General features: G+C 44.8%; 1 protein-coding gene across 2 annotated transcripts; it reads left to right on the top strand.

Moving 5' to 3' along the window:
- The first annotated feature begins 418 nt into the window (after window positions 1-418).
- Window positions 419-10,419, top strand: ZDHHC12 (zinc finger DHHC-type palmitoyltransferase 12). 2 transcript variants are annotated; one of them, XM_060270272.1, is made up of 5 exons: window positions 419-574; window positions 1,868-2,004; window positions 3,415-3,501; window positions 6,812-6,975; window positions 9,327-10,419. In XM_060270272.1, exons 1-5 carry the CDS (start codon window positions 475-477, stop codon window positions 9,637-9,639), a joined length of 801 nt encoding a protein of 266 aa, XP_060126255.1. In that variant the 5' UTR covers window positions 419-474; the 3' UTR covers window positions 9,640-10,419. The 2 variants fall into 2 exon arrangements, with proteins under 2 accessions (XP_060126255.1, XP_034970048.1); XM_035114157.2 differs by having other exon boundaries at window positions 6,809-6,975.
- The last annotated feature ends 7,201 nt before the right edge of the window (window positions 10,420-17,620 follow it).

Raw genomic sequence — 17,620 nt, 5'->3', positions numbered from 1 at the left:
GACCTGGCGTGCTCTGGTCCATGGGGTCATGAAGAGTCGGGCACGACTGAACAACAGCAGCAGCAATACAGTATAATATTTTATTATTATATTATATGCATCGCAGGGGGTTGGACTAGATGATCCCTGGGGTCCTTTCCAATTCCACAGTTCTATAGTTCTAACGATAACCTCAATACTTCAGTGCTACTGTTACTGTTACTGTATTTAAACCATTATTCAAAAACGACTGATACCACAGTCACAACGCTCCTCAGCGGCCTTTCACGGCCCCATCGGACTCCGCCCCGCCCCTCCATTCCAGACTTCGGATCCAATTCGCTACATTCCGCTTCTGACTCTAGCCAATCGCCACGCTACTTCCAGGAGACACGCCCCGCCCCCTTCTCGCCAGGGAAGTCTCTTTCCGCCCCTTTCCGCAACTTTGTGGCCGCCTCGGTTGCGGAGCTCCGTTGCTCCCGGCAGGTAGCGAGAATGGTGTGGAGAGGGGCGCGGGGCAGCGGTTGCATGGTACGGGCAGTGTACGTGGGGCTCAACTGCGGTGTCCTGCTGGGGCTCTTCCTCTACCCTACAGGTGAGGCAGTCTCTCCCTCTCCCCCCTCTCCAAAAAAGTGAGGCGGTAGGATCAGGACCCCTAGGGTTCAAATCTGCACTCAGGCTACAGAGGAGGCATTCTGGCACCCCAAAAAGTCTTGGTTTGGTTTAAAAAGGGGGGATATTAAGTTTTGTATTTTTTTTCTATAAACCTTAATTAAATTTTTATTTTTTAAATAAAATAAAACCATGGGTAATTGGGGGAGGTTTGTAGGTTCAGTGGTGTATAGGATCTCCAGAGCTGGGAATCTCCTTTGCCTGAAACCCTGGAGAGCAGCTGCTGCCTGTCAGTGTAGAGTAGACAATACTAAGCTAGACTATACCAGTGGGTCTGACTCTGTATGAAGGTACCTTTCTGTGTAGCATCCTGAGTCGCCTTAGCCTAGCCCAGGGTGGTCCAGCTGGGCAGGAGCATCAAATTTTGTCCTGCCCCCCCTCCCCCAGCACACAACAAGGCAATGTGGGGCTTGTGGGTTCTGTGTCGAAACACTTTTGTGGACCACTTGATATTAAAATTTGGCCCACCCTAGTCTACACCCTTCTCAACCCAACCTACTCCACAGAAATGCGGGTGAGAACCATCTGCCCCAAGAGGAAGGCATAGAGGGCGCTATAAAAGGGCACTATAAAAATAACAAATTTAAAGACGTAAGAACCTAAAAGAGGGTACAATTTCTTTTTCTCCTTACATGCCCAGGCTGCAGTTGGTTTTTTTAATTCCAAAATAAATATACACAAGGGGACATAATGCAGAAAGCTGGAGTTCTGCTAATTGCAAGATAGTCTGTGGGTTGGGTTGTGACATGGCAGTGGGGTTAAGGGTGGGGGGGAGCACTTCGTACGTGGTCAAAGGTAATACAGGTTTTCTTCTTCTTCCTCTATTTTTTTTCCCTTTACCAAAAGAAGAAAAAGGGGGATATGAAATGCACAAATGGATAGATTTTACAGCAATGATGAAAACATGGGACTGTTCCCCCCCCCAATAAAATAAGTATTTGCCTGGCACTCAAAGGACAATCATATTGGAGATGGGGAGCCCCCACAGCAAGGCTCTGTTTGTCTCTCTTTCTGCAGCTGCTACCTGTCTTACCTTGGATGGTGGAGGCTGATCAGTGGTCCAGGAGGTGCAGGGCTGGCCAACCAGGACACTTCCTTGCATCTCTGGGAGCTTAGTGCACAGTCCCAGGAGATGCTGGGTTGTTAATGGCAAGAGCCCCCAAAACAAAATCATGTACAGTACATTTCCTCCATGATAATTTCCCTTCTTTTTCAGACCTGCAAAGGCAGGAAGAGCAGGGAGACCTCCTCCAGCCCTTCTTGTTCCTCACACTGGTTCTCTGCTCCATCCTGCTGTACTTTGTTGTCTCTCTCATGGATCCAGGATATGTTGAGCATGACGAAGAGGAGAAGGTATGTCATGGGAATGGCGTTCTACTGAGTCACTCCATTAGCCCACCTGTCTCACTCAGTATTGTCTATACAGTGGTACCTCTGGTTATGAACTTAATTCGTTCCGGAGGTCCATTCTTAAATTGAAACCGTTCTTATCCTGAGGCGCACTTTCGCTAATGGGGCCTCCCACTGCACGCGCGCCTCTGGCACACGATTTCCGTTCACATCCTGGGGCAAAGTTCGCAACCAGGAGCAGCTACTTCTGGGTTAGGGGAGCTTTTGACCTAAAGCAGGGCCGTCTTAAGCATACCCGGCACCCTGGTGTGAAGATCCCTCCGCCCCCCCCATTTCCCAGAGTTGGAAACCCCCCCCAGTCCTTCCAGCTTCCTTTGGGCTCTTACCTCTCCAGTCCCAGTCCTCTCCAGTCCTGGCCTTGCACAGAGTGCACCGGTCGAGAGGCAGCAGCGGCGGGAGCTGCTTGGGGCTCGGCGGGGATGTCTTTGTGGCCTTGCGCTGCTGGCCGAGCTGCTGGGTGAGGCGCTAGCGGCACCCGGCAGCTCGGCGGTGCCCGTGGCCTCGCTGCTGGCGCAGGGCATCTCACTCATGGGGCTCTACTGCGGCACCAACAGCAGCGCAGGCATCGGACCAAGCAGTAGCAGCGGCAAGCGGCAAGCGCTGGAAGGTGGGCGATGCAGAGCGGAAAAGGGAGGCCACCATGCAGCTCCCCCACTTGCTGGGGCGCCCCTCTGTGCCCCCTCAGCGCTCAGGCGCCCTGGCACCCCGCGCCACTAGAATCAATGGGCGAGCTGGCCCTGACCTGAAGCGTTCATAACCAGAAGTGTTTGTAACCAGAGGTACCACTGTGCTGACTGACAGCAGCTCTCTGCAGGGTTTCAGTCAGAGTTCTTCTCCCCCTCCTCCGCCCCCAGCCCAGCCTAGAGAGCTGTTGGGGATGGAACCTAGAACCCTTTGGGGGCAAGGTCTACCAGGAAGCTACAGCCCTGTGCCCTAAGAATGAAGTAAGATTCTAGCCCTCATCGTCCAGAATAAAGAGTGGAATTAAATAGGAATGCAGGAAACTGCCATAAACAGTGTCACCTAACTCATCATTGTGTACACTGACTGGCAGCCATGGCTCTCCAGGGGTTTGGGGAGGGGGTCCTCTCCCACCCTAGCAAGAAATGCCATTGGATACATTTAAAGCACATGTCTTCTCCTCAAGAATCCTGGTTACAGTCATTTGTTAAAGGTGCTAGGAATCATAACTTTCTGTAGGGTAAACCAGAATCCTTAGGGGGAGGCCATGGGTTTAAAATGTGGAGTGTGTGTGACATTAAATGCTTTAGACCCTCCTCCATCCCAATCCCTAAATGCTTATATTCTTTTTCCCCCTTTTCCTTCATCTGGACTCTCTTTTGTTTCTGGTAGGAACCTGTAAACGATGAGAAGGAAGCAATGAGCTCCCAGCAAGCTCTAAACCTCCGGCTCCGGCGCTGTGGCTACTGCCTGCTGAAGGTAGATATTCATTGAAAAAGAGTCTGGGGCCCCAGCAAAGGCCACTCTGGGGGGTGTATCCCTGTTCCAGTCAGTCCCAGATCTCTCTTTTTAAGGCTGTCCCCAACTGCTGCTGAAAGGAACCTCTGAAGACTTCCCACCATTTATAATTGCATATTGCATCCATCTCAGTCTGCTAGGGCCTTATTGGAGAAATTTTTCTCTTTTTTTGTTAACTATTTATTGATTTTCCAAAAAGAACATCAAAAAGTAAACATAACAACAACAATATATAAAGGGGGGGAAAGCGGGAAAAACCATAACAACAACAACAACAACAACAACAACAACAACAACAACAACAACAACCATAATTTTTGCTTGACTTCCCTCCCCTCCCCCTCTTGGTTTCATTGTTTAATGCTTGTTCGCGAATGTCCTTAAAACTTTTTAATCTTAATAATCCTATTTTTAAACCTTGTTCATCTTAATACAAGTGAGTTTTAAAAGTTATGCCAACGTAAAAGTCTATACACGAAGCTTAAAAGATAAGCATCAAACCTTCACCCCTTTTTTCATATTCAAAGTCCTCTTTCTGTCTTGATTTCTGCATTGACTAAATTAACCCATATAGTTCAATAGTTTAATTTGCCAGTCTTCTTCATCTTCTTTTCCGGAGGCTTCTTCCTTCTGTAGGGGCTGGCTGGTCTTGGCCTGGCGTCCACTCTAATGTACAGGGGCAAAGTCTTTTGTTCAATAAGTCCAACAAATCCTGTACAACTCAATGTCATAACTTCAGTTTTTTTTAAAAAAACAACAACAACAATCATTTTCCAGGTTCAGGTAGGTAGCCGTGTTGGTGTGACACAGTCAAAATATATTAAAAAATTAAAAAATTGTCCAGTAGCACCTTAGAGACCAACTAAGCTTTCATGTGCATGGGTATCTGAAGAAGTGTGCATGCACACAAAAGCTTGTACCCAGAACAAACTTAGTTGGTCTCTAAGGTGCTACTGGACAATCATTTTCCACATTGCTTTCAGATCTTTATATGTCTTATCCCAGGCCTTTTTAATAATTTTACATTGCCACCACATATAATAACCTTTTAGGCTTTTTACTCTCCATTTCTGTTTTTTCTCTATCACAGTCAGAGCCTCCCAAATCCTTTTACCTAAAATATCATTTTTGTCTGTCAAAGACTCCCATATCATTTCACATGAATTACCATTTTTGTTTTGCACCACTCTTGCTTTCCCTTGTATTTTCTTCAAACCTCATCTCTCTATCATTCCTACCTCAGTGGTTTGTGCCTTCACCTTCAGTTGTCTCAAAGCCTCTGAAGTTAAATTGATATTTTCCTGAATTTTAACAGCTGCCTTATTGACATATTCCTTTAGCTGATCAAACAATTCTCTTTTCAAATCTAAAAGCCAATCATACAAACTCTTCCATTGTGGCCTGGCTGGTTTGTTTTGACATTAAAAAATTTCCTTCTTCCATTTCTGATTTAAACAGAGAGGGCTGATCTCTCCATGTTTCCCGGCTTCCTCTATAGAATTATATTTCATAACAAAATATCCTTTCCCACAACCAGGAGTGTTATTTTTAACCTTATCAGTACTTTGTCAAGGACACTCCACTGAGCTCGATAGAAAAAAACAGTACTTCCAACCTACTCCCTCTCCCACATTTCTAACAATTAGATTTTTGAAATTATATATTCAGATCTTTACAACCATGAACATCAGAAAAAATTTAATTTCCAGAGCAGTAGATTAATATCGTTACTTTTCTTTTGAGTACTATTTAGTCCAATATTAACAATAAATAGTCCTCTTCTTTTCATCTTAATTTTTGACCAGCTGATGCCTTTTAGTGAAATAATGCACAATTATAATTCCCTTGGGTTAGATGTCTTCAACAGTTAAATAAATGGGTGTATCCCAGTTCCAGTCAGTCCCAGATCTCTATTTTAAGGCTGCCCCCAGCTGCTGCTGAAAGGAATGTCTGAAGACCTCCCACCATTAATAATTGCATATTGCATCCGTCTGCTAAGGCCTTATTTGGAGGAAATTTCCTGATCCTACCGTATGTCAGACCCTTGGCCCAGCTAAGCTCAGTACTGTTGACACACCAGCAGCAGCTCTTCAAGGTTTCAAGCCAAGAGGTCTTTCCCAGGTCCTTACCTGGAGATGATGATTTATTAAATTAAATATATCGGGGCAGTTCACAACATAGAAATGCAGTATAAAAACACAAAATACATTATAAAAACACGAACAACTCCCCCCCCCAAACCAATACCCCCTCAACACATTCAAAATGGATATTAGATGTTAATCAGCCAAAGGCCTGGTTAAAGAGAAACATTTCCACCTGGTGTCCAATAATGTGTAATGAAGGTACCAGACGAGCTTTCCTGGGGAGAGCATTCTGCAAGCAAGGAACCTCCACTAAAAAAGGCCTGTTCGTGTGTTGCCATCCTCTGGACCTCTTGTGGGGGAGGCACACATAGAAGGGCCTCAGAGGATGATCTCAGGATCTGGGTAGAATCGTATGAAGAGAGGTGGTCCTTGACATATTGTGGCCCTGAGACATTTAAGTCAAAACCAGCACATTGAATTGGGCTGGGAAACTAATTGGCAACCAGTGCAGTTGAGCCATGATTGGGTGTAATATGCTCACACTGTCTTGCCCTGGTGAGCAACCTGGCCACCAAATTCTGCACCAGCTGAAGTTTGTGAACCATCTTCAGAGGCAGCCCTATGTATAACACTGGGGATTGAACCTGGGAACTTCTGCATGCTAGGTAGATGCTCTGCCGCTGAGCTGTGTCTCTTTCCCTAAATATGAACCAATATCCCAGTCCCAATGGTTCTGAAATAAAGGGTGATTTATATAGGGATATAGAGAGCTGCCTTCTCTTGAAGACTGACCATAGCTCAGTCTTGTGTTCACTGTCCATGGTTCTCCACAGTTTCAGGCAGGGGACTTCCTTAGCGTTACCTGGAGATGCCATTGGGCATTGAACCAGGGGTCTTCTACATGCAAAGCATATGGTCCAGCACTGAGCTGTGACCCCCTCTCCCCTAAATATAATCCAAGTCCTCATTGTTCAGATGAATGGGATGCATTAAAATGGGACCTAGGAAGCAATGCCTTATGCAGAGTTAGATCCTTGGACCCATCTAGCTCAGTCTTGTCAACACTGGCCAGCAGCAGCTGCCTCCTTGGTTTCAGGTGGGGTGTCTCTTTCCCAGACCCACGTAGAGATGAAAATGTAAGGAAGCACCAAAAACACATCCTGTTCTTTGCTATCTCACAGCAGCCAATGAGGGCCAGGCACTGCCAGGCATGCCAGCACTGCGTCCGGCGCTATGACCATCACTGCCCCTGGATTGACAACTGCATTGGGGAGAGGAATCACCCATTCTTCATCACCTATTTGGCTGTCCAGCTTGTGGTTCTCCTGTGGGCCCTGCCAGTGGCTTGGTAAGCAAAGCTTATGGCGGGACACCCCCAGACATTAATTTTTTTTTAGTGTGTGTGTTTGTGTGTGTGAAAAGGAAGGTGTTCAGCCCCCTTCCCCAACCATAGAATCATAGAACCGTAAAGTTGGAAGGGATCCTGAGGGTCATCTAGTTCAGCCCCCTGCAGTGCAGGAATCTCAACTAAAGCGTCTCTGGCAGATGGCCATCCAACCTATGCATAAAAAGCTCCAATGAGGGAGAGTCCACCATCTCCAGAGGGAGTCCGTTTGACTGTCAAACAGCTTTTGCCATCAGAAAGCTCTTCCTGATGTTTAGTCGTAATTTCCTTTCTCGTAACCAGGGATGAAAGAATAGCCATTCATTCATTCATCCATTCATGGGAACCTCACACAACTTTAACTGTCCCAGGCCACTCCCCTTTCCTCAAATCACACCCCATTGCTACCCTGTTCCACCCACTTATAGGACTGAGAATTCTCCCTTGATTGTCTTGAATGTCAGAGGTGTATGTATACGAAACTCTTGAGCAGTACATGGCTTAATCAATGGAACCTACACTATGGAGGTAAATCTTTTGTCCTGCCCCCTTTGGGCCCCTGGCCATCTCAAACCCAAGGGTGCATCCCCTGGAAGGATGCCTGCAAGGAAATGTGGGCCTCCAGCTGGAAAAAAAGGTTTTCTGCCCCTGATGAAAGGAGCGCAGCTAGGTCATCTGTGTGGAACACGTTGAACACAAAACAGAATTTAAGTACAGTGGTGCCTCGCTAGACGAAATTAATTCATTCCACGGGTCTTTTCTTATAGTGAAAAATCCGTCTTGCGAATCCCATAGGAATGCCTTGAATTTTTTTTGAAATTTTTTTTGCCCATAGGAACGCATTAATTGAATTTCAATGCATTCCTATGGGAAACCGCGATTCGCTAGACAAATTTTTCATAAAACGCATTCGTCAAGCGAGGCAACCTCCGCTCGAAAAATCCTTTCGTTAAGCGGAAATTTCGTTAAGCAGGGCATTCGTGAAGCGAGGCACCACTGAACTGCTATTATTGATTGATTTAATAAAATTCATACACTACAGGGAGAATAAAACCATAAAATAACTCTTTAAAACATTCACCAAGAAACAAACGAACAGCAATTAAGACTTGCCTATAACTTTCTAGATACCTGGGTGGCCTCGTTGAAACAAAAATGTTTTAGGCCGGCACCAAAAAGAGGACAGTGAGAGCATCTGCCTGGTGTCACTAGACAGAGAGTTTCAAAGTGTGTTGACAGTGCCAGTTCTTCAGATTGAAGCGGTTGAGTGGGCATATATGAGGCAAGACACTCTCACAATCTTGTAGTAACTCTTTTTATTTTATTTATTTTTTGCTTTTCTGTTTTATCATATCATCAACACATACTGTGTTACAGTCAGACACATGATAATAGGAAAGAAAGAAAAATAACATAAATATACAACGTGTATATATATGAGTAATAATGATAACATAACTTATTCCTCCAATTTATTTGATTCTTATAAACCTTAGCTTTTACTCCCCTTCCAGTTTCCCTGGCTTCCTATCTGCTATCTTTTCAACTGCATTTTCTTACCCTAGGAAGTTGTTTTCAATACCTTACATTATCCCTCGTTATAACACGCTGAGTATTTTTTTTTGTCAGCCTGTTCCAATTATTTTCTTGTTATAATATTTTTCCATATAATCTATATATAATGACCTGTCTTATTTTCAATTCTTATCATCTTTATTTCTTAATCTATTTGTCATGCTGGCAAGTTCTATATATTTTATGTTTTATCCAAGGTTTCTTCCCCCACCAAATAAGCTTAGACAAATCTTTTTGCTGATTTTTCAGACGTCATGTATCGTTAAGTATTGGGATTGGTTGGAATAGAAATAACATTTTGGGGAGAATATTCATTTTTATCGCCAAGATTCTCCCCACTAATGATAATTGCATTCTGCCCCATATATCTAAGTCCTTTTTAAATTTCTTTCCAAGTCCTCACATAATTATCTTTATAGATGTTATAATTGGTTACCAATAGCCACACTCCTAAGTACTTAACTGTTTTCTCAATTTTCCAGCTGGTAATTTCCCCTAATTTCTTTTTGGCTTGATTATCCATGTTCTTAACTAACATTTTAGTTTTGTCTTTATTTATTTGAAACCCGCCAATTTTCCAAATTCAGTTATCTCCTTTAATAACTGTTAAGGCACTTTCTAAAGGTTGTTCCAAAGTTAATACAATATCACCCGCGAAAGCTTTAGTTTTATAATTTTGTTAATCTTGTAATAACTGTGATGTTGCTCTTTTTTCTTTTCCCCTCCAAAAAAAAAAAAAGGTCTGGGCTTAATTTTGAGCATCCCTCATGGGCGTGGCTTCACTATAACCTGCTCCTCATCCTCTCCTTCCTCGTGGTTGCCATTTTCACTGTGGTGATGATTCTGCTCCTGGGCTGCCACCTCTACCTTGTCTCCCACAACACCACTACCTGGGAGTTCATGTCCCGTCACCGCATCTCCTACCTGAGGGAGTGTGAAGTGGAAAACCCCTTCGACCGAGGAATCTTCCTCAACCTCTGGCAGTTCTTCTGCGCCTGCCACCTCATCGCCTGGGAAACCCTGTACGCCGATGTGGGAGGCCACACCGTGTGACCATGGGTTCGGTGACAGAGAGCTGTTAGCCAGGTGGAAGCAGATGTTTGTGTATTCTGCCAGCAGCTATGGAACTGAGGGGAGAGGCTCACTTTTGCCAGTGGCTTTCCTACATATTTCAGCAACTGGAGGAAAGGCCTTTCCCCATAAGCCAAGACGGAGTGAGCTGTTCTGAGGTGTGTCCTTTGAGAAAGTGAGGCCTGCAGACTCTGCTTTCAGACCTTGCTGCTCAAACTGCTTTTTGGGGAGAGAGATGGGCAGGGGAGCTAGGAAGCCAGGGCCACTTGGGAGAGTTGGCTGCTGCCCAACCAGCATCAGTCCCCCCCCCGCCCCCCACGAACCTTCCTTAAACCCCGGCAAGGAGTGGCTCTGCCTGTCCTTGGCTTTGGTTGCCTGCCTTCTGCCTCAATGGACCCCAGCCACCACGGATGGACCAAGAGGAGGAGGCCATATATTGAAGACCTAAAGTCTTGTTGGGGTGGTGCTTGGGGTTTTGTTTGGGGTAGGGCAGGGTGTGCCTTCTGTCAAGGCTGGGCTCACTCTTTTTTTAAAACAAAGAGCTATGTTCCAATTATTCCTCCAGCATTTCACAGTGTGCCTTCAAGAAGTAGATCTCAGGGACTAAAGCTTTGTTTCATAATTCTTGAGGTCCTCTTGGGAGCCTCTCCTCAGGAGAGGAGTTTAAACCTGTTTCTGCTTCTTCAATAGGAGGAACAATTTCTACATGCTCCATTTCTACATTCTGTTTCTGTAACCTAATAAAATTTAACATTATTAAAAGCTTAAACCTTGGTTCTTGCTTCTGGTCTCCCCACCTCCAGTGCAACTTTCCCTAAAAAACCATCAGCCTAATATATCTACCTCAGTTTCTAGACAGGTTTTGTTTTTAAAAGAGCAAGCCTAAATTCATCTTTCACCTGAAGATTAATTTGAGAGTTCTTAAACTGTGGTTTTCTATTTTATGGTGGACCTGTTTGGGCCTGAACCTAGTGCATGTCATGGTGGGTTGAATTTTTCTCAACTTTTCTCAAGGGAAAAAAGAAAGCTGCCTAATTATCGAGTCCAGTCCATTTGTCCCTCTAGCTCAGTATTGTCTACACTGACTGGCAGCAGCTCTCCAAGGTTTCAGGCAGGGGACATTCCCAGTCCTACTGGAAGATGTCCTGCCATGGAACATAGAATCATAGAATTGTAGGGTTGAAAGGGACCCCGAGGGTCATCTAATCCAACCCCCTGCAATGCAGGAATCTCAACTAGACTATACATGACATATGACCATCCAGCCTTTGCTTTAAAAAAAAGAAGAAGATTCCAGTCCTTATGGTCATGAATAAAGAGTGGATTTAAATTCCAGAAAGAAGCTCCATACCAGGCACCCCAAACTGCGGCCCTCCAGATGTTTTGGCCTACAACTCCCATGATCCTTACCGTAGCTAACAGGACCAGTGGTCAGGGATGATGGGAATTGTAGTCCAAAACATCTGGAGGGCCAAAGTTTGGGGATGCCTGCTCCATACCCTGGTTCCACATTCAAAAGTTACATCATCATCACAACATTCCTCAAAAGGAACAAATCTATTCTGACCCAATGAGAATGAATCTGAGCTCTAGCCGGGTGTCTGAAGACAAAGTTAAATCTTTGAACCTCTGCCCCTTTGAGGTAAGAGGGTGGAGATGATCCAGAAGAGTTAGGACCTTGACAAAGTGGCCAAAATCAATTACCCCTCTCAATGTGGGTACAAAGGGTGTTTTCACAGGCCTGGCAAATATGGGATCCCAATTGATCTCTCAGGAAACAGAGAGGGAATAAAAAAACATAGGCTGGTAGCCAAAGCTGCTGCTGCTCAGTGTAGAGTAGACGCAGGGAAGTCAATGGAGAGGATTAAGGCCCCAACTGCACTACAGTGTTACCTCGGGTTACAAACACTTCGGGTTACAGACATTGCTAACCCAGAAGTAGTACCTCAGGTTAAGAACTTTGCCCCAGGATGAGAACAGAAATTGCGTGCTGGTGGCGTGGCGGCAGCGGGAAGCTCCATTAGCTAAAGTGGTACCTCAGGTTAAGAACGGTTTCAGGTTAAGAATGGATCTCCGGAACGAATTAAGTTCGTAACCAGAGGTACCACTGTATACATTTCAGGCAGTATCATACTATTGTAAACCGTTGTGCCTACCCCAAAAGCATCCTGGGAGTTTCTGAAGTTTGTTCTTGGAGCTGAAAATAGTTAGGAGACCCCTATTCCCTACGCAGGGCTACCGTTTCCTGGGAAGAGGGATTGATTTGTTAATCCATGTGGGGAATTGCAGCTCTGAACACCACTCGCAAACTACAGTTCCCAGGATGCTTTGGGGGATGCTTTTTTTCCTCCTGTCTTGGTTGCAATCATATCAACACTCACCAGCTGGGTTTGCTATTAGCGGGAGTAAAGAATAAGAACCACCAACATAGCCATCATCTTATCATTTATGTGGCCTGTTTAATGTGTTCAGTGTGCGCCATAGTTATATATTTTTGTCATGTCCACTCCACACAGACTTAAGCACATGAACCTTTGCCAATCTGGTGCATTTCAGCCCCCGCCAACATGGGGGAAAATAAATACTGGATTTCCCAGGAAAGCCACAACTAAATCCAGCAGTACTGGTTCAGCAGTCCTGGGCCAGTGACTCATTCACCCTCAGACTAACCTATCTCAGAATCCTAGAACCACACAGGCTGAGTAGAGCCTACAGAAAGGTTTTTTTTTCCATAGACAAGCAGTGTTGTATAGTGGTTTGGGCAATAGCTGTATGTTCTGGATAATTCCCAAGCTCCTTTGCTCTGCTTTAGCTCCTACAAATGCCCTGTATGGGTGTGAAATATGTCTAAACCACCTTCATTCACGCTCAGAGAAACAGTGTGGTGTAACAGTTCTAGTGTCAGATTATGACTGAAGGAGATCAGGGTTCAACTCCCCATTCAGTCACGAAGCTCACTGGGTGACCTTGGGGCCAGTCACTGCCTCTCAGCCTGACCTACCTCACAGGGCTGTTGTGAAGATGGAAGGTGTGAAGAGAAGGCACAGGTACCAGTGTTGGGTAGGCGTGGGCACCTGTGGAGTTAGCCACTTTGAAATATGCACTTCTTGCAAATCACGCTACTGAGCATATGTGAGGAGAAAACATCTGAAGGCACCAGAACCTTTCACTAAACAGGGGGAAACACATGCAGGGAACCCCCCCCCCTCACCCCTATCATCTACTGGACATACCCTGAACATTGCAGTCGGCAGCAGTGTCTGGGCGGAAATTGTTTGAATGTCTGGGGAAATCCGAACTCAACAACTTTTCTGCCTGGATTTTCATTGTTTGAAATATGGCAACACTAATTTCTCCCTAGAACCATGAGGGCTAAGAACCAGCTCCTCTTTAAAAATAAAATAAAATGGAAAAGTCAGCCTTCCCAAATGCCATACATAGCTAATCTTGAAATACCAAAACAATGAAGGGCTTTCACCTTGACCCATTGTCAGGCATTCCCTTCAGCAGTTCAGGAAGGCCATTATAGGAAGATACCATATGAGGAGAGGCAATGCCCATGTGGCTCTGGGCAGAAGGAAACAACGGAGCATGCCCTTCTTCATTGCCAGTATTACATATACCAGGTATCCCCAACCTGCGGCCCTCCAGATGTTTTGGCCCATGATCCCTAGCTAACAGGACAAGTGGTCAAGGATGATGGGAATTGTAGTCCAAAACATCTGGAGGGCTGAAGGTTGGGGATGCCTGACATAGACAATCAAGCTAGATTTATCCAGCCCATCCTATATATGTTTCTTTAGGCGTTCAGAACAACACGCCTCCCTATTACTACAGGACGAAAGCCCAGAAGTCACATATCTAGTCACCAAATTTTGCGCTGCCATGGTAGATATTCATCGAAGGATGGTCTATGCCAGGCACGCCCAACAGGTAGAACGTGATCTACCGGTAGATCACTGGACATCTGTGGTAGATCACTGGTAGATCACTAGCTCCCCCCAAAGAAGCTCAACTATTTTGGCTCCCCTAAAGCTCAACACTTTTGCCCTGCACCCTCCAAAATGTGGCTTTCCTCCTTCCTAAAAAGCTCAACAACTTTGACCTGAACCCCCCCAAAAACCAGGGCTTTCCTTCCTGAAAAAAAGCTCAACAACCTAGACCTGGACCCCAAAAGGGGGGGGGTAGATCACTGCCAGTTTTTAACTCTGTGAGTAGATCACAGTCTCTTGGGAGTTGGCCACCCCTGGTCTATGCTGCAAATCAGTCCTAAATAGAAGGCCCATATTGTTAGATTCACACTTCTGAAGCCCCACCCCATACAGCTGTTGTTTTTAACTGATCTCCTTAAAAAATTATTCATCCATTACCTATGCTTAATCAAGTATTCTAAGTAGATGTTTTAATCTACGTTTGGTTCTTGTTCCCAATTAATTTAATAATCATCCGCTTAGAGATACTGTTATGCTATTTATTTAGATGTTTTGCTTATGCTGGTTCTGTGACCGTAATAAAGTAAATTCATTCATAAATTAATTCATGAAAAGTCAGCATCAGAATGGCAAGAGAGATTCCTCATTCTGGGCCAAGTTGAAAACACGCTGGGTTGTCTCCCCAGTGTTCATCCTACTCAGAGCAGACACATTGAAATTAATAAACATGATAAGCTTAGGTTCAGTCATCTCAATGAGTTCTACTCTGAGTAGAACTTAGCTGGTTACCCTGTAATGTTTACTTTGCATAGTCTGTCTGATATCCTCCCCTCATTACGATGCTGTCAGGCAAGGAATGTCCAGAGTAAGGAATTAAATCTTTATTGTAAAAAGTATGCTTGCCAGTTAGGGAAGGGTATATGTCCTATACGGTACCTCTTAGCTACTCCTTGTTGTGCATCCAATGAGCCAGTTGCCACAACAGAGAGGCCCTGCCCTTGACCTTGGTTTATAATCTCTCATATAGAGCTGAGTGCAAGCAGGCGAAATCTCTGCCCGTGCATAACCTCTTTTTGCTTCAATCCTCTTTTGCTCCTAGGAGACCCTGGAGCAGGAAGGGGCAGGAAGAGGAGGTGTGGAAGTCCTTGACTCTTCACCAGCCTTACCTCTCTGATTCCTCCTGCACCTGTTCTTCACTCTCCTGGCACCCCTCCCCCCTGCAAAAAAAGTATGAAAGGGCCAGTAAAATGTTTTAAACCATTTTTTTCCAAAGTGGGTGGTGGCACCCCCTGGGAGATGGGATTCCCTATTGGGGGGCGCTGGATGTGTGCATGACTGTCAATACTTCAAAGCACTGATATCACTGGGTCAAGTTCATCTATTATGCTAAATTAATTACATTGGCTCCCAGTGCGTTTCCAAGCACAATGCGAAGTGTTGGTGTTGACCTTTAAAGTCCTAAACGGCCTCGGCCCAGTGCCAGTGTACCTTGTTATGGACAAAATCTAGGTGTGAGGCTACTCAGCTACCTAGCTCGTCAGGCATGGGTGGGAAATATGTCTATGTCTGAACTGTAGTTAAGTGCGGAGAAAGGATTTGCTGTTCAGAACTGTGTCACAAATCTATCTCCGAATGGGGGAATGTTATGGAAATCACCGGGGGGGGGCACATCTTTATTATAAATATTATGCATAAATGTATCCTTTTGACTTGACAGCTCAGGGAAGTTACCTATTTTTAAAATCATATAAAATCAACTCCAGTTTTCCCCATTCCAACACTATTTTGCCCTTGAAAAGGGACTCCAGGTAGTGCCCAGTGGCACTTTGCTGAGCTGATTGTTGGCCAAGCCTAATCCCATAATCAGACCCACCCAGGTGACAGCCGATGCAAAGCCAGGACCTTATTGTTCTTTTCCTGTTAATACTCAATAAGTTCCTCCCGGTACTTATCATACATTTACTTTTGCCCTGAACCATTACCCTTATGTTAATCTTGTTTACCAGTACTGTATGTTAATATTGTATGTACCTCCCCTTTTCTGACGTTTAGCTATGTAACAGTGATGTAGGAATGACGCTTTTGAAATGCATTATGGGATTCAGGTGGAAAGTTTTAAAAGTTCTTGTAACCCTGTTCTCAGTGTTCAGTCTTGGCTTGAACCTGCTGCGCAGTAATAAAATTTGCTGTTATGCTCCGGATGGTGGCTGGACTGCTTCCTTTATGTCTGCAGTGAACCGCAGGCACTTGCCTGATGAGCTAGGTGGCTGAGTAGCCTCACACCTATATTTTTTCCGTAACAACCTGAAGGAGCATCTCCACCCTCATCGTTCTGCCCAGACACTCAGGTCCAGCACTGAGGGCCTTCCTCACTGTGAGAAGTGAGGTTGCAGGGAACCAGGCAGAGGGCCTTTGCGATAGTGGCACCTGCCATGTGGAATGCTCTCCCATCAGATGTCAAGGATGTCAACTATCTGACATTTAGAAGACATCTGAAGGCAGCCCTTCTTAGGAGTTTTTAATGTTTGATATTTTATTGTGTTTTTAATATTCTGTTGGAAGCTGTGTTTTTAATATTTTAATATTCTGTTGGGAGCTGCCCAGTGTCTGGGGAGCCCCGTCCAGATGGGTGAGTTATAAGTAATATTACTATGTTGTTGTTGTTATTAAACAAAAAGTTTTAACTGGATTCTAAATAAATGTGCAATTAACTGTTACTTGTTTGAAGTTTATTAAACTATTATGTTCCTTGGTGGGTTGTGCAAAATTATATTCTGTAGGCTTGGAGGCACTGGGAAACCAAGGGGGATGCTGAGCCAGCAAAACCTGAAAGACAATTGATCAGTGATTTCTCCAAATTGAAAGTCCTTTAGGGTGAAGGATGGTAGCTCAGTGGTAAAGCACCTGTTCTGCACGCCAAAGGTCCCAGGTTCAAGCATCAGCTTGCAAGGGAGGTTAAAAATAATAAAAATGTTTCTTCAACTATGTTTGAAGCAAGAGGTAGAACAAGCAAGTAGTAGGTCCCTTGCATGAAAAAGAGGGGAAAACAACAGACAGAAGGTGGAACTGCTCAACATCTATTTTGCCTCTATTGTCACTGTAGTGAAGTTGGGGAAATTTTTTATGTATGTTTACATACACTCCCTTTTACTTTCCCAAGCACTTTTGACACGCTGGGCCTTTAATCACCTAGGGCTGATAGCCTCCTGAGCCCATTACACATCCCTTCACAGGCAGCAGATCAGATAAAGATTTTCTTCCTGGTTTGACACAGGAGGCAATTAAACTGACAGGAGAAGGACACTCATCTTAAGGGGCAAAAAGGCACATTCCCAGGATTTTGGGAGCTTTGCTCATCCCAGAATGCATTGCGTTAAGAAGCAAGGTTTTTAAACATACATAATTTTTTCCCCCAACTTCACTACAGTCACCCAAAAGGAAAGCAGTGCCCAACCTGCTGATAACAGAATAAAGGATGCCAGGAGGAAGTTGCAGCCCAATATAAGAAACGAGGTGGTCAGGGAACACCTAGCTAATTTAAATGAATCCAAATCTCCAGAACCTGTACAGCACCAGTGGATGTTTTCAAGATCGATTGGTGCTGCACCAATGACACGTAGTATCCCAGGCTGCAGCTCCCCTAGACTGCCAGCTGGATACTTGCTATTTCCCTTCTCAGATGACACAGACCAGGATATGATTTAAAAACAACAAGTTTAGTTTATTTATTGGTACATATGCGTGCGGTTACTGGATTGATAATATTGTACATGAACTTAAAACGTTGCCTATACCGGCCTATACCTTCTAAGTTATACAACACAACTAGTTTTATATCACACTGCTATCCTGTCTGTATGTTCCTACCCCCCAATACTCCACCTAGCTCTCTGACTCTCACTACCCAACCAACTCTGACTTCACTAGCTCAACTCCAACTCCAACTGCAACTGAACTCCAACTCTCCCAACTGCCACTCGGGAGGGGGTTTTTATCCCTTGACTGAGCCCGCCCCTGTGGGTTCTAACTGT

The sequence above is a fragment of the Zootoca vivipara genome, chromosome Z (genome assembly GCF_963506605.1).
Source record: "Zootoca vivipara chromosome Z, rZooViv1.1, whole genome shotgun sequence".
NCBI classification, from domain to species: Eukaryota; Metazoa; Chordata; class Lepidosauria; order Squamata; family Lacertidae; genus Zootoca; species Zootoca vivipara.
The sequence above is the reverse complement of the archived record's forward strand: the minus strand, read 5'-3'. Positions and strand labels throughout refer to the sequence as shown.